The sequence below is a fragment of the Vulpes vulpes genome, chromosome 1 (genome assembly GCF_048418805.1).
Source record: "Vulpes vulpes isolate BD-2025 chromosome 1, VulVul3, whole genome shotgun sequence".
In the NCBI taxonomy this organism is placed as follows: Eukaryota; Metazoa; Chordata; class Mammalia; order Carnivora; family Canidae; genus Vulpes; species Vulpes vulpes.
This window is the reverse complement of record NC_132780.1, coordinates 135,520,019-135,541,507: the sequence shown is the minus strand read 5'-3', so window position 1 is coordinate 135,541,507 and position 21,489 is coordinate 135,520,019. Positions and strand designations below refer to the sequence as shown.

At 50.4% G+C, this 21,489-nt stretch overlaps 1 protein-coding gene across 1 annotated transcript in view; it reads left to right on the top strand.

Annotated features, from left to right (window-relative positions):
• The window catches only part of MDGA1 (MAM domain containing glycosylphosphatidylinositol anchor 1), a 61,027-nt gene that overhangs the window by 15,147 nt on the left and 24,391 nt on the right, over positions 1-21,489 (top strand). Inside the window, exons 2-3 of the mRNA XM_025990849.2 lie at positions 14,809-14,948; positions 19,895-20,069. Of these exons, the coding sequence (XP_025846634.1) occupies positions 14,809-14,948; positions 19,895-20,069 (315 nt within the window). The remainder of the gene's footprint in view (positions 1-14,808; positions 14,949-19,894; positions 20,070-21,489) is intronic.

Below are 21,489 nucleotides of genomic sequence, written 5' to 3'. Positions count from 1 at the left end.
ACCTGAGACAGGAGGAATCCATAGCAATTTGTTCAAACAGAGGAAAGCGTTTCCCTCTGATTTGTATTCCAATTTATTCTAGGCAGGAAAGGGGTAGGGGTGGGGGGGAGGTGAACCCTGGCTCGCCAGAGCTGGGCCCAGGCCCGTCCCCCTCAGCCCCCCATGCCAGCCGGGGTGGCAGCTGGCGCTCCCCGTGGTTCCTGGGTGGGGGCTGAGGAGGGGAGGGTGGGCCCCAGCAGGGGGACGGGAAGAGAGGCCCGCCAGCCTTCCCAGCAGGCCCGGCTTGGCTGGAGAGCTCAGTTGTGGATTTGGTTTTCACAAAATACAAAGCTGCCGGCTCGGAGCCTCTCTCTCGGGCACTGGGGCCTGTGCCAGGCGTGCGCTCACCCGCTGTGCCCGCGCCAGGGTGGGGGCTGGGCTGGGCCCATGGACGGTGGCCCCAGCTGGGCTGAGGGGCAGGAGGGCCTATTCTTCCCCTGAAGCCCGCCCCGGCCAGCCTGGCGGGCACAGAGCTGCTCAGGCTCCGAGGGGCACTGACACTTGGGAAAAGCTGCGGTGCGTGGGGAGAGCCCCTCAGCGCAGGAGCCCCCGAACGCATCTTCTTGGCGCCCTGCTCAGTGCTCAGGCTCGCTGCTCTCCTACCCAGGAAGTCTCTTTTGAGCACTCAGAATAATGACAGCTCTGACTGACATTCATTAAGGACCTACTGTTTGCTGGGCGTGGGGCTCGTGCCCTCAGGTATCCAGGCCTTGCAGGATCTAGGCTTCCTTGGGGTGCCTCGGTTTCCCCACCCTTCCAGAACCCTCTGTCACCTCCTTCTCCCACCTCTGCTTGGTCCTTCTCCCTTCCTCCTGAGAATCTCTTCCCCCTTCCACCCGAGGGTGGCCCTGGTGACTGAAGTTCTCAGGGCTGACGCCTCTGCGGCCCCGTTTTCCAGAGGGACTCCAAAGGCTAGCTCTGCTTTTTTCTTTTTTCCCAGGTAGCTTCCTTTGGCCCCACCTCACCCTCACCGCCAGGGCGCAGGCCTCTGCAGAGGTGACGCCATGGCAACGGGAGAAGAGGATTCTGGGAAGGGTCAGCCAAGTGGTCCTCTGGCTACCCACCCCCTCCACTGTTTCCTCCTTTCTTGTGGCGGTGCCCGCAGGGAGGGGAGTAACTAGAGACATTCTGCACACCCAGGTGTCAGTGACTAGCAGCTCTGAGGTCAGCTGTTGCACATGATTTGCCAGGCTCCATGACACCAAGGTCTAATTTCAGAAGCCAGCAACTAAATAATATCAAAGTTGATGAATAATCATCTGTCTCAGGTGGGAGTATGTGGTGTGAGGGCGCAGAGGCTTCTGAAATGGATCTGGGTTCAGGTTCTGCCCCGGCCACTCACTGGCTATGGATTTTTTGTTGTTGTTAAGATTTAATTTATTTATTCGTGAGAGACACAGAGGCAGAGACACAGGCAGAGGGAGAAGCAGGCTCCCTGTGGGAAGCCTAATGCAGGACTCGATCCAGGACCCTGGGATCACACCCTGAGCCAAAGGCAGACGCTCAACCATTGAGCCACCCAGGCGCCCTGGGCTGTGTGATCTCGGGCAGGTTAAGCTCTGTGCCTCCTGCCAAGCCACCCTGTGCACAAGAGGGGCACTCACAGCACCTTCCTGAGGGGACTGTGGTGAAGAGGAGGTGGGGCACATGAAAAGCCATTCTTAGCCTGGTGCCTGGCACAGGGGGAGTAAGTGACTGGGGCTGTTCAGAGGCCATCCTGCTTCGGGACTGACACCAGTGCCTGGGCCTGGCTCGGGAAGCTCCTGAGTGAGTCGCAGAGGCTGCCACCAGGGAAGTGGCAGTGAGGTTCTGTGTACAGACATGCAACAGACCATTAGGGGAAAGAGGGAGCAAGAGTGGGACTGTGGCCCAGGTAGGGCAAAATTTCAACCCTCCTCTCATTTCTCTCTTGGGGAAATTTATAGCCAAAACGTTCCCTCTGAGCCACTCTGTAGGTTGGGAGACAGATGTGTTTTGCACCTAGCCCTTTACTGCACCACTGCCTATCCCAGACCTCATTTTCCTTGTAAGAGGCAGCCCTCCCCCCACAACCTTCTCAGCCCCTAGGAGCTTCCTAATGGCAATGACTTTTCTGTCTCTGGCTGTGATTGAACTCTGGTCCAATTGGCCTCCCCACTCCCCAAGTCCTTCACTTTTCTCCCCCGACCTACTGGGTTCCAAATCATTTACAAGTTGTTCGGCAGCTCAGCATTATAATCAGATCCTACGGTGCATGCCACTTATGTGGTTTCTAAAGTTTTAGCCAAAAAAGGAGTGAAACCCTTCAGTGATGGAGGAAAAAAAAAATAATGAGAATACTTAACAGGAGGGCAGGTATTGCATTTCTTGATTTATAAATGTACCTAATGCTAAAGAAAACCTGTTCCCCAACTTGATGCTTCCTGAACTGACTCTTGGAAAAAGAAAAAAAGATTGTTCATCCTTTTCAGGGATTTAACATGCTTTTCCTCCCAGGAGTGTTTGTCTTTTGACAAGGACACAGAAAAAGAATGAACAAGTGACTGTTTAATATGCAGGGTGTTGATGAGTGTTATGAAGAACACACAAAGCAGGGGAAGGGATTGAAAGTGGTGGAAGTGGGGCAGGCATGCTGTCTTAAATAGGATGGTCAGGGAGGGCCTCTCTCAAAACACAACTGAAGGAAGTAAGGGAGCAAGCTCTGGAAATTTGGGGAAGAGCCATCAGGCAGTAGGAGCTGCAAGTGCAAAGGCCCTGAGATAGGCAGTGGGCTTGGCCTGCTTGAAGAACGAGAGAGAGCAGTGTGACCACAGTGCAGGGGGCAGTAGAACATAGGTGGGGATGGGAGCAGATGACAGCTGGTGTGGCAGCCTATTTAAAAAGAGTTGGCTTTGACTCCACGTGAGATGGGAGGGTTTTGAATAGAGGAAGGGCAGGACCTGAATGGGACACCTGGGTGGCTCTGCAGTTGAGAGTCTGCCTTTGGCTCAGGGCATGATCCTGAAGTCCTGGGATCAAGTCCCAGGATCAAGTCCCATCAGGCTCCCTGCAAAGAACCTGCTTCTCCCTCTGCCTGTGTCTCTGCCTTCTGCCTCTCTCTGTGTATCTCTCATGAATAAATAATTTTTTTTTTAAATGACATAGCGTTGTAAAGGGATCCTTCTGGCTTCTTGTGGAGAACAGACTGTGCTGGGCCAGGGAAGAAGCAGAGTAGACCTATCAGGAGGCTGTTGTAGAAATCTAGGCAGAAGATGGTGGTGGCTAAAACAAGGGTGGTATCGCAGGGGCTGGATTGGGGAGCACTTTTGAGGGAAGCTGGGAGGGCTTGCTGGTGGATTGGGTGTGGGGTGTAGGAGAAGGAGAGAAGTCATGGAGAACTGTTTCCAGGTGACAGCAGGGGAGAGTGTGTTTTCTCTAATGAGGGTGGGGGCAAGGAATGGCTCTAAGGCCTTGGGGTGCTGGGAGGCAGTAAGTGCTGTCCTCCTGAGGTCACTGGATGTGGAGAGAGGCATAAAGTGAATCAGGCCCTTATAGCTCTGCTCCCTGATTTTTAAACCTCAGAGCTAATCCTCCTACCGCCTCCTGAGCTGGGTGGGGTGAAGGCCGGTCTGGGAGAGCTGTGGAAAGGTAGCTTTGAGATGTCTCAAGCAGTTAGGTCATGGCACCCATAATTTCACCCCACAGTTGGGTGGATAAGGCCCCGAAACCCACTGTGGCCTGGGGGTGGGAGCATCGGAGGGTTGCCCAGTGGTGGGCTCAGCAGGAACACTGTCCTTCCCTCCCCTGCTCTTCCGGCCTGGGGTCCAAGGCTGCACCTGCTCTCAAGCCGCAGGATTGATTTTGCTTTCAGGGTGGTATTGTTATTATTACCCACTTAAACAACCTCGTAGGAAAAAAAGAAGGAACCCGATGACCATCAAACATTAACCGTTCATTCTGAATTCCCTGCCCATACCTGTCAATACATTTTTACATAGCGGTAAACAGTCGTCTGTTCTGCTCTGTCGGCTGACTTTATCTCCCACACACGTCTCTTGGTATTGACTGAGCCCTCAGCCCTGTCACTTTAATGGCTGCAGGGCACCCCCTGCATCGATGTGTGGGAGTTTGGTCACTGTTTCTCGGTTTCTCCGTCGTGGAGCATTTGGGCAGGTGCCAGCTCCCCCTTCTCCTAAATAGCTCTGCTGTGAATATCCTTATGTGAATTACTTTTTCCTTTTACATTATTTCCTTGGGGCCTATTCCCCAAAGTAAGATTGCCTAATAGGTCATAGGATAGGAACAGTTTTATGGTTCTCATTTTGTGCTGCTGGGTTGTGCTACAAAAAGTTTGAGCCAGCTTTGCACACAGCCCAGCCACAATGGATTTTATCATCCTAATTTATTTTCCCTGGTTTAATAGGTGCATAATGGCTTATTTCATAACTTCCAATTTTCACTTCACGAAGCCACGTTTGGGCCTTTCAGTGCCTAACAGGTACCTGACCTGGGCAGAACTTGGCAGTTTACATGGAGCCTTCTGATAGTCATCTCGCTTAGGCCCTGGGGGTACAGTATTTTGGCCTTTGTTTTATATGGCAAAATGGGAGTTTAGTCACGGTAAGTGGTGGGGTGAGGCCTCCAACCAATTTTTGCAGGTTTGATTAGAAAGGATTCCAACCCACCTGCCATTCTTTCTGTGGGCCCAGGGTCCCCAGATGCCCATTGAAGCCCAAATTCAGTGCCCTGGTCTTGTCACCTCCCCTGAGCTCCCATGGCCAGCTTGTGCCAGGCCCCAGCTGGTGCCCTGTGCTTCTAGGTTGGGTCTCAGCTCTGAGGGGCTTGGAGGAAGCCACTGGGTTTAGGGGTTTGGTGGAGCCTTGGGGGTTCTTTGCTTCAGCAAAGCTATGACACCTTCCATTCCCTGGCCTGGGCCTGGCCCAAGCTCTACTGGGTCGGGGGGCCTAGACCTAGCACGTTTTATTCTGCGCTCTAACTCTACTTCTTGAGTGTTAACTAGGAAGCACAGGCTATGCTCAGCAGATTCAGTTCCTATTGTATTTAACCCTCACAATAGAGATTACAGTTATGCCCATTTGACAGGAAACTGAGGTTATAGACTAGAGATTTAAAAGATTTGCCCCAGGGCAGCCCGGGTGGCTCAGCAGTTTAGCATCACCTTCAGCCCAGGGCCGGATCTTGGAGACCCGGGATCGAGTCCTACGTCAGGCTCCCTGCATGGAGCCTGCTTCTCCCTCTGCCTGTGTCTCTGCCTCTCTCTCTCTCTCTCTGTGTGTGTGTGTGTGTGTGTCTCTCACGAATAAATAAATAAAAATCTTAAAAAAAAAAAAAAAAAGATTTGCCCCAGGCCACAGAGCATTGCTGCAACTGCCTGGATAAGCTGTGCCCATGTTCAAGCCATGTCTACGCCACATCTGCTCTTCTCATAGGTTTGGGTCAATAGTGACGCTTAAGTGTTGAGGGTGCTTGGTCATATCTAGTGTCTGGGCTGCCGCCAGCTTGCAGGGCCAAGGGAAGTGCAGTGATGGGGTCCCCAGGACTGGCAGGGCTTGGAAGGGCTGGGTAGCTGGGATCCAAGCAGGAAAACTTACATGAGTGACCCCATGTCTGCAGACCTCACATCCCCGGGCCAGGCAGGCTCAGGTGCCGTGTTCCAGAAGCCATTCTCTGCCCTGATGGGTGGCAGCCTCTTATCCTGCCATCATCCTGTATGTTTTCTTGGGGGAGATCTTTCCTTCCTGTAATTACCTCCTGTAGCCCACCTTGCTGTTCTGGTCTTTCAAGATTTGGGCTCATGGCGTTCCCCGCAAAGTAGGCTTCCTCATCTGGTGTTACATTTTCTTCTTGCAGGTTCTTTGAATGGGTTCCCACAGGGTCCTGGGCTACATTATCAAATGGAAAATGGATTAGAATTTATTAAGTATCTACTGAGATACTAGTCCTTGTGTTAGGTACCCAGTGCATGCTATCTCCTTTAATTCTCACAACCCAGAAGTTACTTCCACGACTGTCTGAGATGTATTTTCTCCATTTGCAGATTGAGGAAACTGAGACCTCAGGAGACTGAATAACATGTCTGATAGTAAGGAGATGAGAGGTAGATTCCTGCCTCCTGCCCCGCATACCACGCCATCTGGGCAGCCCCTCAGGCTTATGTTTATAGCCTCAGATCAAGCAGTGCCCAATTTAGGGCATGTGCCTTCCCCCTGTCTTCCCTGAGTGTCCCACCTACACTGGTTAGAGCTGTCCGAGGGCCCCTCACTGTTGAGAGCTTTGATCCTGGTCTTCTGAGACTCAGGAAGAAAGTTTCTTACAGCTTTCCCCAGTGCACCTCAGAGTCCCCATGTAGGAGTCCCTCCCGGTGGCCTGTCTAGACATCCCAGAGTTCCACAAGTAGGGTGCCCATTAGACTTCTGTTGATCCACAGACAACAAAGCATCTAGGAATATCATGTGGCACTCTCAATACCTGTGTGCCTTCTGATGAGGCCAGGATGTGGGTGCAAGGGTGCCAGACATTCCCTGGGATCGGGGCACGGATAGACTGGCCACCACTTTGGGCAGAGGAAATTTGTCAAGAGGGCCAGGCTCTGCCAAAAGCATCAGGCTCTGCAAACAGAGCTAGGCCCTGCAAACAGTATCAGCTCCTGCAAGTGGTATCGGGCTCTATGAGCAGTAGCAGGCCCTGCCTCTGACCACAGAAGCAGAGCTTTTTGTCCTTAGTTGTGGTGATAGGGTGGCAGCCTGTGTGTGCTGGGCCTTTCTGCTATGGCTGGTCTCACATTCAGTGATAGCCCTTGTAATTTGAGGTCACAGACCCTATACACTTGGGTTGGGAAGAGAAGATTTTTGTGGCCAAAGACGAGGTTGGCCGAATAGGAGTTTGGTATTGATGAGAGAAAAAAAAAAAAAAAGACCCTGGGGTGGAGAGCAATCTCTAGTGGGATCTGCAGCAAAGTGAGGACAGAGGTTCTTCACTGGGGATGGCTGTACCTTGCTAGGCTCTGCATTTGGCACCAAGGGCAGGACGCTGCACACAGTAGGTGCTTAGGAACTGTGCAGACCAAATCGATGAATCAGTGGCAAATAAACAGGCAATTGTGTGTGTCCTCTGAAGGGCTGGGAGGCTGGGAGTGAGAGAGAGGATGGAGAGGGACTCAGCTTGCATGGAAGTCTAATGACCCAAGAGAATGACCAGAGGTGTACAGGGCAGAGTGTGATGGTGCTTCCCCTCAAGATGAGCAGCATTAAAAAAAAAAAATTATTTATTTATTTGAGAGAGAGGGAGTGTGCATGTGAGTGCAGGGAGGGGCAGAGGGAGAGAGGGAATCCCAAGCAGACTCCCTGCTGAGTGAGGAGCCTGGCACTGGGGTTTAATCCTGTGACCCTGAGATCATGACCTGAGCCCAAACCAATGGTCATATGCTCAACCAACTAAGCCACCAGGTACCTCTCAAGATAACCAGGATTAAGGTGAGACTGGAGGAGATGGGATGGGATGGGAGAGACTATTTCAGACTTGTTTTCCCAGCCCTGAATTGGAGCCTCCCTTAGACTTAGAGAAGTCACCTGATCCATCCTGGGTAGTAAACAGAGGACAGGTGTTATCTAGTTCCACAGAGAGCCAGGGATAATGGGGAGGCAGGGAAAAGCCTTACTGCAGAGAGCACAGAAGGGTTAATCTTCCCAAGAGGTCCACGTCTGATGGCCCATGGTTTGTTGGAGAGGTGTGTAGCATCATCCCTGGCAGAAGGATGCCCAGGTGGAACGGGCCAGGTGCCTGCCCATAAGAGCAGACCCTGGCTGCCATTCTCTGCACAGCTAATTAAAAGAGAAAAGCCTGTTAATATTTCAGCACTGTTAACTCTGCTAAATTATTAAGCGTCCATTTGCATTACGTGCATAAAAGATTGATAAACATGTGTGTACCAGGAGCTAGGCAGGCAAGGGTAAGATGGTTTCTAAGGATGCTGTATGGGACTGGCCCAATAGTGACTCTGAGACTATGTCCTGCATCCTGAGCTCTGAGTCTTCAACACTGTGCCAGGCACTCGGGAACTGGAAATGCATGGGGCTTGGCAAAAATCAGAAAGTGTGATTCTAAGTCAGCAGGGCGTCCCTGGGCAACTTACTCATCCTCGCTGACCTCGGCTTCCTGATCTGACAAATGGGAGCGATGGGCTTGTTATGAGCAATACATAGCTAATAGATATAAAACATTTGGCATGGTGCTGGCACAGAGTGAACTGTTAATTGTATGTTCTGAGTGACAGAAAGGAAGCAGGGAAGGATCGGCTGTGAGCTGGAGTTAAAGCTTAGGGGTTCCCCCACCGACCCCCCTGTCACTCAGAAAGGCCTTTATGGGCATTGTCCTCATCCCAGCTCTTCCCAACTGTGCCCTTTCCTGGCATCCCCCAGCACTTCATGCTCACGAGGATGTGTTGACTGATGGAAGTCAGGACCAGAACATAGATCCTGATTCCATATTACCCAGCCCAGAAACACTGAGTGATGCTTGTGAGAGGCTGTTAGGATGGTGGCACTTGCCCTGCCATCTGCTAACGGGGTGGATAGAACTCCAGGTGGGGAAGTCTGTAGCCCCCTTCTCTTCTCTCCTCACCTCTTCCTCTGGAAGTTCCCCAGGCCTGCAGATCCACACATTTTCCCTGAAAGAGTCAGGAGCAGGAAGCAGGGCAACAGCCCCCACTTGATGATGATTAACCTTTTTAAATGTGGGGTAAGGAAGAAACCCGAAGGAAAGCTGATGGAGCTTTAAATTAAGGGTTTCCATTCATTTTGCTGTCTGCCTGCCTTAGTTGGCTCTACATATTGCTGTCACATCCTTGTGCATTTAATGGTACCTCCTACACCTTAGCTAGTGCCAGGGAGGAAATTCTCTTATGAGGGACGGGGGTCTTTGATGAAATTTCCCCTCTGGATTCCAGTGAGAATTCTCTACTGAAACACAGTGGCTGAGTTGGACTTTGCCTTAACATGAGAGTTTGTGGCTTCCTTGAGAGTTTGTGGCTTCCTCACTGGGCTTGTGGGGTGCTGGCTGTCCCTATGCCCTACCTATAATTTTGGGTGTATGCTTTTGGGGGGAGGAAAAGGAGTGAGCTGATAGGCCAGAAGCATTCTTCCAGGGACCCACTATTTCTGTCAGTTGTCCTCCTTCTGATGCTGCCCTGTGGGTGACATCTCTCATGTAAGTGCTTAGCTCTGCTCAGCCAGAGGGCCGGGGAGGGCCGTGATGCTTGACTCGACAGCCATTAGTTTTATATTGCGCTTGGATCAGCATATCTCCACTTGCTTTACACAATGCTTCTATCTCTCAAGATGCTAAGAGATCCTCTGTGAAGAAAGGGCTTTATGGTCAAATATATTTGGAAAGCACTGGCTTAAACCAAGATACATAGGTGTGTTTACTGCAGGACTTTTCAGAGCCTTTAATAACACACACTTGGATTCCCAGACATTCTGGGAAGGAGAGACAAGACGCAGCATCAGCATCCTGACTTGGCAGAGGACTCTCAGTGAACACTTTATGGCACATGGGTTGGGCGTTACTGTTTTTCTTTTCCACGGGGGTTCATTGATAGATCGCAGGAGAATGAAATAGGAAAAGTCTCATAGACCAGAGTCAGGGAGACATACTTGGTTCCAAACTCCTGTCCTATCTTCCATCCACTAATGTGGTGTCAAGCAGAGATGATCAAAGCCAGCCTACCAGAATCTCAAGGAGCTTGTTAGAAATACAAACCCTGACAGCCTGGGAGTCTGCATCGCAACAGGCTCCCTGGTGACACAGGCAGGGGTAGGGGAGTCTGTGAAGGGCTGGGATGGTGAACAGAGTTCCAAGCTAGCAGGTGAAAGGCCTGCATTCAAGTCCCTGCTCTGTCTCTGTCTTGTGTCAGTGAGTGAGGTAGACAGGGCATTTCCTTCTCTGGGCCTCCACTGTCTTCTCTGCCAAAAGAGGCTAAATAGGACTTGCTCTTTCTGCCCCTCAGAACGAGTTGAGGAGCTTGGAAATATATACAGTGGACCCCAGGAAGGTGTCACTCCTCACCGGGTTCTTCAGAGGAGCGCGGGATCATTTATAGAATAATAAAGCTAGCTACATGTTTAGATGGCTTACGGTGTACCAGATGCTGTTTTCAGCACTTGACGTGAGTTTACTTATGTATTCCTCACAACAAGCCCATTTTACAAGTGAGAAAATTAAGTAACTTGCTAAAATCACAAAGTAACTTGCAGAGAACTGAGTGTGCTGGGATGCTAAGGGGATGCTCAGAAGGGGCCCATCCCTCCCTTCTGTTTTCATCTCCTCTGAAGCCCTGCACTGCCTTCAACATGGATTTTAACATATTTGGGAAACATCCCTACAGGCTTAATGTCTGCTTGGAGGGTCTCCACCCTGGGATTTTGAGGTGGCCCCAACGCGTGCTCTCCTGTCTCCTTCTCGTGTTCCTAATTAATCATTTCAGGAATTGTCATTTTTTAAAAGATTATTTATTTATTTATTCATGACAGAAAGAGAGAGGGGCAGAGACACAGGCAGAGGGAGAAGCAGGCTCCATGCAGGGACCCCAACACGGGACTCGATCCCAGGTCTCCAGGATCACATCGCAAGCTGAAGGCAGCACTAAACCACTGAGCCACCTGGGCTGCCCAGGAATTGTCATTTATTGAGAGAGCACATTTTGTTTGTTTGGCCAGATGTTTTACAGATGTATTAAACCCTCATGCCAGCCCTGGGAGAAGGCGTTATTGTTCCCATTTTATAAATGGAAAGCCTGAGGCTCAGAGAGGGAGGTTAAGTAATTTGCCTAATGCCACCCAGCTAGCAGAGCCAGGAATTAGTCCCAGATTGTCCGCTTTTCCCATTTCTCTAGAGCATATCTCTCCTCTGCTCACTGTTCCTTGACGCATCCCCTGTTTTAGAGTAGTCTTAGCATTTACAACACTTGACCATCCTGCTCATTTCTGTTCCCTTGTTCGCTATGACAGTTCTCCTTCATTGTTTGCTTTTCCTGGTAGTCTCTCCAGCACCCATATAGCAGCCAGCTCAAAGCATTTGTTGTTTGACAGACTGAATGAAGGGATGATGATGTCATGATGCCTCTGGCCTGATTGCCTCTGGAACAGAAGATGCTGCTGCTGGCAGTGCCTTCTGAGGGTGTGTGAGCCAGAGGCCGAGGCTAAGTGGGACAGAGCCTTTGGGGACCTGTGACGTGGGTCAAGGTCCAAAACACGGTTATGGCCATTCCAGGAGTGAGCAGATGGGGGGTGGAGGTTGATTCATGTTAACAAAGCTCAGGGGGAGACCACGAGCAAATGGAAATGCCAAGGCCAAGAGGGCCTGGGTACCACTTGCTCCAGAGGGAAAAGTACCTCGAAAAAAGTCAGCCATGGGAAGCAGCTCATCAAATAGGAATCAGAGTAAAGGGAATGGGTAGTTGGAAAGGTTAGTGTCAACCAAAGAAACTGGAAAAACTTAAGGGGAAATTTTTAAAAAATTGAAACGTAACTTAGGTACAGTAGAAGCTTAAGCAAACAACTCGATGCATTTTTACATATATGTCCGCTCATATAAGCATTGCTCAGATTAAGATGTAAGCATTTCCATCCCACTAGATGGGATCCCGCCTTCTCTCCAGAAACTTCTTGTGTGCCCTTCCCAGTAATTAATCCCTGTCTCCACCCAAGGGCAACCACTGTTACTTTAAATTGGATTTTTCCAGTTTTGAATTTCAGATACATGAAATCATATGCTATTTGCGCTTTCGTGTCTGGGTTCTTCCACTCAGATTGTCCATGTGACATTCAACAGTGTCACTGTATCTATCAGGATTTTTTTTTTTTTACTTTTGTGTAATATCCCATTGTATAATTATACCAGAATTTATTTACCCATGCTAGTCTTGATGGATATAGGGGTGGTTTCTCATTTTTAGCTATAATGAGTAAAGCTGCTATGAATATTGTTGGACCTATTGTTTGGTTGTTTTACCACTCATTTCTGTTGGGTACTACCCAGGAGGGGAATTGCTATGTCATGGGGTTTACCCTCGTCTAGCTGGAGCAGGTATTGCCAAAATCTCTTCCGAAGTGGTTCTATCATTTTAGAGTTTGATATTCTTAATAGTTAATGTCATCAAAGGGAGTTAGGTCATCTTAATGATATCATCATCCATGATGCCTCGTCTCCAGTGAGGAAACGTGGCAGGTGGCCAGAGGCCCTGTGTTTGCTGGCCAGGCTCTGTGTTTTCTGGCCTTTGCTATCCAGACCCTGAGAAAGTCCAGCTCTCCAGCTCCTTTTCAGTATTCCCTATCAGTCACCAAACCTTCTGTTACAACACTGCCTGGCTACAGACAAGCCACAGTGTCCAAGATTACAGCTTATCTTCCACTGGAGCCTGTTAAATCAATGTCTTCCTTGTGGAGAGGCACCCCAGGCCTCTTATAGACATTCATGCGACCTTCTGGTCTTATCAGCAACTGGCATGCATGTCATGCATTGATGGGCTGTTTCCTGATGAGATTTCCTGGGGCCCTTGGCCACAAATGGCTCTCTCTTCCATGGTGTGGTGATGTTCATGCATTTTCACTGCAGGGGGTGACAGTTTCAGACCCATTTCCCAGATTCGAGGTTGCATCTTATATGTGCACTATGCACTGATTATAAAATTTATAGAAAGTGTGAGCTGAGAAGGATCTCAGAGGTCATCTAATCTACTCCTCTGCTTTAGGAGGGGAAACTAAGGCCCATGAGGTCTGACTTGCCCAAGGTTGCATAGCTTGTTTCCTGACAGCTAGCCTAGGTTTACTCCTCTATGGCAGCCAGGCAGGCAGGACGATTGTCTGGATACTCAAGACTCCGGGCTGGTGGAAGCTGCCACTGTTTGCAGAACCTGCTGCTGTTTGTAGAGACTCTCGTGGTTAAACAGGGCCCATGTGGCCTCAATTTCTGCCCCACAGCTTTTTGACTTACAGCCTGGCTACCTCTGTGGACTCACCTCTATAACTGGTTCATGACTGCCCCATCAATGCGGGTTGGAGAAACTCTGTTAAGGCGCTACTTGTGGCAACTGTAGAACACATTAGAGTCTAATCAGCATTTCTCAGTTAGCCTGTGTTACTGTCACACCCACCCTCGTGAATTCTCAGGGCTGGCAGCATGCTCTCTGTTTTAGAGATGAGAAAACAAAGGTCCAAAGACGACTCATGGCTTATTCCAGGTAATATATATTATGTAGGACTCCACTCTGGGAACCAGCACAAAGCTCCCCGATTCTCTGAGGACTGGTGAGAAAGCCGCCTCTTCCATGGAGCCTTCTGTGATTCTTCCTCTGGCAGACAGAGCTCTCTCTCCCTCTCTCTGACCTCCTAGGGCCTTCTATACCTCTTTACAACACTCAGCAACATCACTATGGGATATTCTTGTAAATTCATTCATTTAGGGTTCACTGAGTGCCCACTATATTCAAAGGCCTTGTGCTGGGGATAAAAGGTGAAAGAAAGGTACACAGAAAGACAAGAACCCCGAATCTGGCAGACACACAGATTGATGTTCTGTAGTCGCACTGGGAGAGTGACCGGGTACAGAAGGAGGGAGGGCGCAGGCCAGTCATGGGATGCTTCCTGGAGGAAGCTACACATTTTATGTACAGGTTTTATCTCACCTTTGTGCATCTCTTTAGGGCAGGACTCTTTTCACTCCCTTGAGCCCCTGGTGCCCTGGATTAGCCCTCCCACCTCCACTTTCTCCACCCTCAGCTGGGAGCAGACAGGGGCCTTGCCATCCTCTCCAGAGCCCCACCATTGCTGGGCTGGGAGCTAAGCACTCAGGGAGGGGCTGTATGCTTTTCCCATTGGGTGTCCCAGCCACATACTAACTCTGCCCCCCCAGCCCCGGTTACTGTGAGAAAGGTCAAGAGGAGCTTCCAGGCCCCTGGAAAAGAGCCTTTTTCCCTTGAAGATGTTGGGCTAGGCTCAGGGAGCGATGAGGGAAGAGTAGCAGGCCTTTGGGTGAGGGGGATGAACAGTCTGTGGGGCTGGGAGAAATCTCTGTCAAGCTCTCTAAAAGGAAAGCCTGGGATGGTTGAGGGGGTGCAATTTAGGCAAGTGATTTGCTGAGAAAGTGCTCTCGGGAGAAACTGGAAGAGGAGGGAGCCAGGCAAAAATGTGGCTCAGTGGCGTTAGCTGTGCCATCTCACCAGGAGATGGGGTGGGGCAGGGAAGGGATTGTTAGTCACCGACTGTGTGTGTGTGTGTGTGTGTGTGTGTGTGTGTGTGTGTGTGTGTTGGGCAGAGGGGTGATCTTGTGGGCATATCTGGCCCAGGCAGCTGCCATTGGCGAAAGGCAATCCCAGGCAAGGTGAGCTAGCAGCTAGCCCTCATAGCAGCTGGGGAACGGATGCACCTGGAGTGTCTGGGGAGCTGGGAGGAGCACCAGCAGCTTCCACTCTGGGGGCTGCGAAGGCAGGGATGCTCACTCAGTGATGATAACCAGTCTGTATGGATCCCAAGTCCCTCAGACTCATCAGCTCATTGAAAGCACAGATCTCTTGCAACGAGAGTGGGATGAGTTGGAATTGCCCCCTTCCTGAGTCCTTGACTCTGGCCTGGGGCCCTGGGAGTCTCCTTTCCAGAGCTCAACAGGTGAGGCCTCTAAGGAATGGCCTGGGGAGGTCTGGGCTGATGCCTCCTGCTAACATACTCAGAAGAGGGTGCCCTAGACCTCCCTCAGGCCTTGGTGCCTCTTGCCTAAACCTGCCCCCTCTCCGGCCAGCTCCCGCCCAGGCTCAGATTGTCCACGCAGGCCAGGCATGTGTCGTGAAGGAGGATAACATCAGTGAGCGTGTCTACACCATCCGGGAGGGGGACACCCTCATGCTGCAGTGCCTTGTCACCGGGCACCCACGGCCCCAGGTAAGCCCCTCCGTGGCTTCACCTCCTCACCCGCCGCCCCGCCCTGGGATCAGAGCTGCGGATGAGGCAGCAGGAGCCGGGGACCAGAGGCAGAGGAAGTGGGCAAGTAAACACGAGACTGAAGCCCGTGTCTGGGAAATAGCTGGAAAATGAACTCTGTGGGGAAGGGCTGGAGGCCGTGAGCTTATTCAGCTGAAAACATTGACGGCTGAGGGGAAAAATGAAATGTCAGCTGTTCAATTCCACTTTATTCCTGTTGTATCTGCTGAGCAGACACTTCCTCAGATGCACCTTCAACCTTCAACCTCCGTTTGAGGGCAGCTGACACTGTGCGAGGTGCTCCCTCCAGTGTCTTCTCTCGGGAGCCTCAGGGCCATGCTGTGGGGAAGACATTAGGGCTTCCATGTCACAGCTGAGAAAATCAAGGCTCAGGGAGGCTGAGTAAACTCCCACGATCACACAGCTCCTGTGAGGGTGGAGGCAGATTTTGAATCCAGAACCAGTGTTCTCTGTAGCTTTGCACACTTCCTCCCAGTGTCCCTGTCTTTGGGTTGAGGGCTCCAGGAGTTACCCACAACGTAGGATGATGCGATCTCCTCTTCAGGAGGCTTCAGGTAGGCAAGCCCCACATTCTCAAGGTTTAAAGACTGAGAGCAGTTAGAAAGCCACAGAAGATGAGTATCTGGAAATGCCAGGTAAATTTAGTCACAGATCAAGGATATGTTCAGTCAGAACGGTTGGCCAGTTATCACCGAAGCTGAGGAGAAGAGACAGGAGGTGGGCTGGAAGGATGGGTGGAATTTGCTGGTGAGCTGCTGTGGCATTTAAGAGCAGCAGAAAATTTTTCACTGGATCTAAGGAGGATAATAAATGCAAAATAGTTTTTTGGGATAATTTTGGGCACAAGGATGGCTTTGGTAGGTTTGGCCTGGAGATAAGCAAATGATAAGGAAGTCACTAAGGACTCAACCTAAAACCATTATCACTGCTTGCTTCTTCTCAGAGTTTTGTTTCGAAGCGATGACAATGCTGCCAATCTTCACATTGTTATATGCATCAGGTGTGACATCAGGATGGTCCTCCCTAACACCAGGGAGGCAGCTGGGCCATCTCTCCCTAAGGCTGTACTGGCCATCTGTGTGTGTCCCCTTGTGCATCGCATTTATGTTGTTTGTGACTGTGGCTCAGCGTGTGCACACACACACTCTTTTTTCTACTTGCATCCACGATTTCATTATCCTTCCTGCTACCTAGGCTCAAACCCTTGGGCTAAAATTTGGCTCTGTGCCATCTCATTCCCCACCTCTAGCCAGCCTCTGAGGCTTCTGTCTTTATGTCTCTTGCATGGGTCTTCTGTTTCTCTTCCTCATTACCACTGTGGGTCAGACCTTTAGTCCTATCCCTTGGACCACTGCAGTAGACTAACTGGCCCCCTATGTTTGATATCTCTCCCTTGATTCACTTCTGTACCCTGCTCCCAAAATCACCATCTTCAAACCTCCTCTCTCATATCATTCCCCTGCTCAAAATCCTTTGATGGTTTACCTATTACCTACCAGACCCAGTTTAGGCTGCTAGGGGTAGAAGTGAAGAGCCCTCCATCCCCCACCCAGTCTGGCCCCACCTGCCTTCCTTGTCGCACCTCCACTGCCACCCTCTTCATACCCTGTGCTCCAGTCACACTTGCCCGAGTACGCCCTGTTCATTCCTGCATTAGCCACTGCTGCTCACCTCTCCTGGAATGCTGTCTATCTCCTTGCTTATGTCATTAAACAAATATTTCTTGAGCACCTGTTGTGAGCCCAGCCCCGTGATGGGCCCTGAAGATACAGTTCCTATTGTCACAGAACATCCAATCTAGCAGAGTCACAAGGAATTAGCATCTCATGGTCCACTTTGAAGTCAGGATAGGGGACTGAGCAGGCATGGAATTCCCCACTCTAAACAAATAGCAAGATCAAAGGACTCTTGAGGGCCAGAATGAAGAAAGAATCTGTAGCCATGGCAGTGAGCAGAAGGTGAAGGACCTGGTCCTTGGAGGGGCTTGAACTACATACTCACCTCAGGGATAGTAGTATTAATACACACGGGGTGGGGGGTATGAGTTGAGGCCACAGGTCCATCTGTGGTTGGAGGCTAGACATAGACACTCTACCTAAAGCAGGAAACACAAGAGTGCCCCCTGTGGATGGGGACGAGAAGTTCTCCATTCCACATCCCAGAGTCATAGCAGGGGGCCAACTCCACTTCAGGATGAGCATATGAACAGTCACCTGTGAAGGAGCACAACCTTTAGGCTGTGTCTTACTGTTGCAGTGGTGAGGAAACCTGAAGCTGAGAAACTAATATAAAACTAGTTGGAACCTGTGAACCTTTGTGTCTTGGGCATAGGCAACCATAAAGCTACACCACAGACAGGCCTGTGAGGGCCCACAGAAATTTCTTTCTTTCTTTCTTTCTTTCTTTTTCCCACAGAAATTTCTGTGGAAGAAAAGTCCCACAGAATACAAGCCTGTGGAGTAAAATTTTAAAACACATTTAAAAATACAATGTCTGGAGGGCCAGCCCAGACACTCAAATGATTGAATTGAATAATCTCTCACATAAAAGGAAACAGAGATAACAGAGCAATTTGTTCTTTTGTTCGTTCGTTCATTCATTCATTCATTCATGATAGACACACAGAGAGAGGCAGAGACATAGGCAGAGGGAGAAGTAGGCTCCCTGCAGGAGCCTGATGTGGGACTTGATCCCAGGACCCCAGGATCATGACCTGAGCCAAAGGCAGACTCTCAACCAGTGAGCCACCCAGGTGTCCTGATAACAGAGCAATTTGAAAGGATCTTGAAAATAAGTATATTTAAAGTGTTTAAAGAGATAATGAAAGGCATACAGTCCACAAGTCAGGAGATTATACAGCCTGATCCTTCAGATATGGGGGGAAACCAAATAGCAATCCTAGAAATAAAAATCCAACAGTCTTTTGAAAAATTTGGCCTCCATACCATAGAGTTAGCTAAAGAGAAAATTAATGAATTGGATGACAGATCTGAGAAAACCAGCTACAATGCAGTCCAGGGAAGACAAAGAGACTGGAAAATGTGAAAAGAAAGTTAGGAGACATGGAGGATAGAATGACAAGCTACAACATTAACTTAGGATGGACTAGAGAAAACTGAGAGAAGGCAACATCTAAAGAGATAAAAGCTGAGAATTTTGTGGAATTGAAGAAAGGTACAAACCCTCAGATGGATAAAGTAAAACAAATCCAAAGCAGTTTATAAACACACCCCATCTAGATAAATCACAGGAAACCTGCAAAATGTCAAATACAAAAGAAAAAATATTTTCATGGCCTTGGTTTCTCTCTGAAGTGGGAGAAGGGCAAGTTTCTCATGCAGAGAGTGGCCACTGCAGGCCATAATGTTGCTACCATCATCCTCTCGCCATCCTTCTCCCCAGCCTTGTTGTTTTTATGGACTATGGCCTGACCTCTTCACTGGGATCGGGGCCTTGCCCCATCTCAGTGATAAGCAATCCCCACCCCCCAACTTTAATATGAAAGCTTCCTTACCCTGTCCTCCAATCCTCAAGACTTAATCACCTGGAAATGATCAATTTTTCTTAAACCTCTCCTACCCTGAGTAGTAGCTCCAGTTTCTTGTGTGATCCTTGATCATTTCCCACAGTCTAGGGCAGTGTTGATAATAATGGAAATTTGTTGAGTGACTAATACATACCAGGGGCTACACTTAGGTGCTTTACACACTTTGTTTCTAAACCTCTTTGCAAAGCGAGTATTGTGCTATGTAATAGTTATAGTTATCTAGTGCTGCATAACAAATACTCTAAAACTCAAGAAACTCAGAACAACACACACTTATTGTCTCACAGTTCCTATGGAACCAGAATCCAGGAGCAGCTTTGTTGACTGGTTCTGGCTCATGCATGGTCTCTTAGGAGGCTGAAGCCATTTGAGAACTGACTGGGGACCACTTGCAGGCTACCTCCTGTGGCTGTAGACCTGGAGGTTTCCATTCTTCCCCCGTGGACCCCTCCCTCCGGAGGGCTGCTCATGACAGCCGGATGGCTTTCCCCAAGGTGGAAATCACAGTCCTTCAAAACCTGATCTTGGGGATCCCTGGGTGGCGCAGTGGTTTAGCGCCTGCCTTTGGCCCAGGGCGCGATCCTGGAGACCCGGGATCGAATCCCACATCGGGCTCCCGGTGCATGGAGCCTGCTTCTCCCTCTGCCTGTGTGTCTCTGCCTCTCTCTCTCTCTCTCTCTCTCTCTCTCTCTCTCTGTGACTATCATACATAAATAAATAAAAATTAAAAAAAAAAAACAAACCTGATCTTGGCAGTGACATACCGTCATGCCCGCTGTGTTATATTGGGCACACAGCCCATCTGCGGTACAGAGTGGGAGGGCACCACAGAAAAGGACCAGAAGCTAGGGACCATCTTGGAGGCTGGCTACCACGGAGACCTCTTTCGCAGATGACAAGTCTAAAGCTGGGAGACAGTGGCCTACCCAAGGCCACTAAAATTTTTTTATCAAATTCTTAGCCATACAGGCACTAAGGCACATTTAATCCTCCCAGAAGCCCTAGGCCAGGTAGTATTCTCTGTTTTCCCAATGCGGAAAGGGAGGCAGGAAAGGTGGGGCAACTCGCCCCAGTCCATGCTCTTAACCACTGCACTATACTGCCTGATTTAAAGCCTCCTTCCTCTGACCCCCGGTTTCCCAGGCTCTTTGCTGAAGCATCCTCCTACCCTATCCGTGCATTTCCCTGGGGGGAATTAGTTTCCCAGGCTGGGGTGGGCCCCACGGGCACGCGGGGAGAAGAGTGGGGTGCGGGGGGAAGAGGCCCCGTTGCATGACCTTCAGCCCGGAGCACGCTCCCCTCCCTGACCCGCTCGCCCTGCCCCGCCCTGCGGGCCCAGGTGCGTTGGACCAAGACGGCGGGCAGCGCCTCGGACAAGTTCCAGGAGACGTCCGTGTTCAACGAGACGCTGCGCATCGAGCGCATCGCGCGCACGCAGGGCGGCCGCTACTACTGCAAGGCAGAGAACGGCGTGGGCGTGCCCGCCATCAAGTCCATCCGCGTGGACGTGCAGTGTGAGTGCGGGCCGGGGTGCCCCGGGGGCGGGCTGGGAAGGCGGGGGTCGGGAAGGAGGCTGGAGAAGAGACACTTCGGTGGAAGAAGGCAGTAGAGACCCCATCTCTCCCGGACCACTGTTCCTCCGATGTGTGTCCCCCTATACCATTCACACGTGTCCCTCCCTAACCCATAGGAACCTTGCACAGCTCTCCAAAGTGATCAGAGAGGGCGGGATAGTTTGGATTATACTCTACTCCTTTCACAGATGAAATGGAAGTGGGGGGAGGTTTGTGACTTGTTTGCCCACAAAGGTTCTCTTGACTCTGGCCCATGCCCTTCCCACAGTCTCTCATGTCTCTTGCTTCTGTCCGAGGGGGAGCTCTGCAACTTCCCTGCCCCCACCAAGGGGGCACCTACAGGACCAAGCACCCCTTAGCCCTTGCTGCTGGTTGAATGGGAAGCCCCTAGTCCCTACCTGCCTGCCATGGAGGTCACCCACTTAACCCCAAGAGGCTATTTCACTGCTTGCCACCTGCCTCTGTGCCCACTCAGGCTGACACTAGTTACCCAGAAGCCATAGGGCCAAGCCAAGCAGCCTGTCTGGCACCATCTTAATGTCCACAATGAACCTATTCATTAAATATGTCCCACACCCCACCAAGTGAGACCCCCAAGTGGTGAGCAATGGAACCTCAGACCCTTCTGTCCCCCATCAGTCACCTAAGGGCCTGCCAAACCCTGGGGCTGAGGATCATTTCTTGCGTTATTGGCTCTGGAAGGGGCTGGCAGGCATGGCCTGGATGTCACCAGTGCCCCACCTCTACCCATCATGGTCTTTGATATGACTTCTGTCCAAGTGGGCTGTGTGAGGACAGAATGATGGGATGCTGGAACACCTGCCATAGAATGTTAGGCTGTGGAATGTTGGTGCCTTTGTTTCACAATGCCGACTCTTCATTAGAAGGTCTAGGGGATCTTTAGAAGAAACTATTGATGCCTGGGTCCCACTTCCAGAGATTCTGATGTAATTGGGCATGGAACCCAGCATCAGGATTTTTTCTTAAATTCTTTTTTTTTTAAATTATTTATTTATTTATGATAGTCACAGAGAGAGAGAGAGAGAGAGGCAGAGACATAGGCAGAGGGAGAAGCAGGCTCCATACACAGGGAGCCCGACGTGGGATTCGATCCCGGGTCTCCAGGATCGCGCCCTGGGCCAAAGGCAGGCGCTAAACCGCTGCGCCACCCAGGGATCCCTTAAATTCTTTTTTGTTGTTGAGGATTAACCTACATCCAGTAGAGTGCACCAATCTTAAATGTACAGTTCCATGAATTCTTATGTCTATGCATGTGTAAACACCATCCAGTTCAAGAGCATTTCCCGGACCCCAGAAAGTTCCTTCATGCTCCCTCCCAGTCAATAATCTCCTTAGAGGC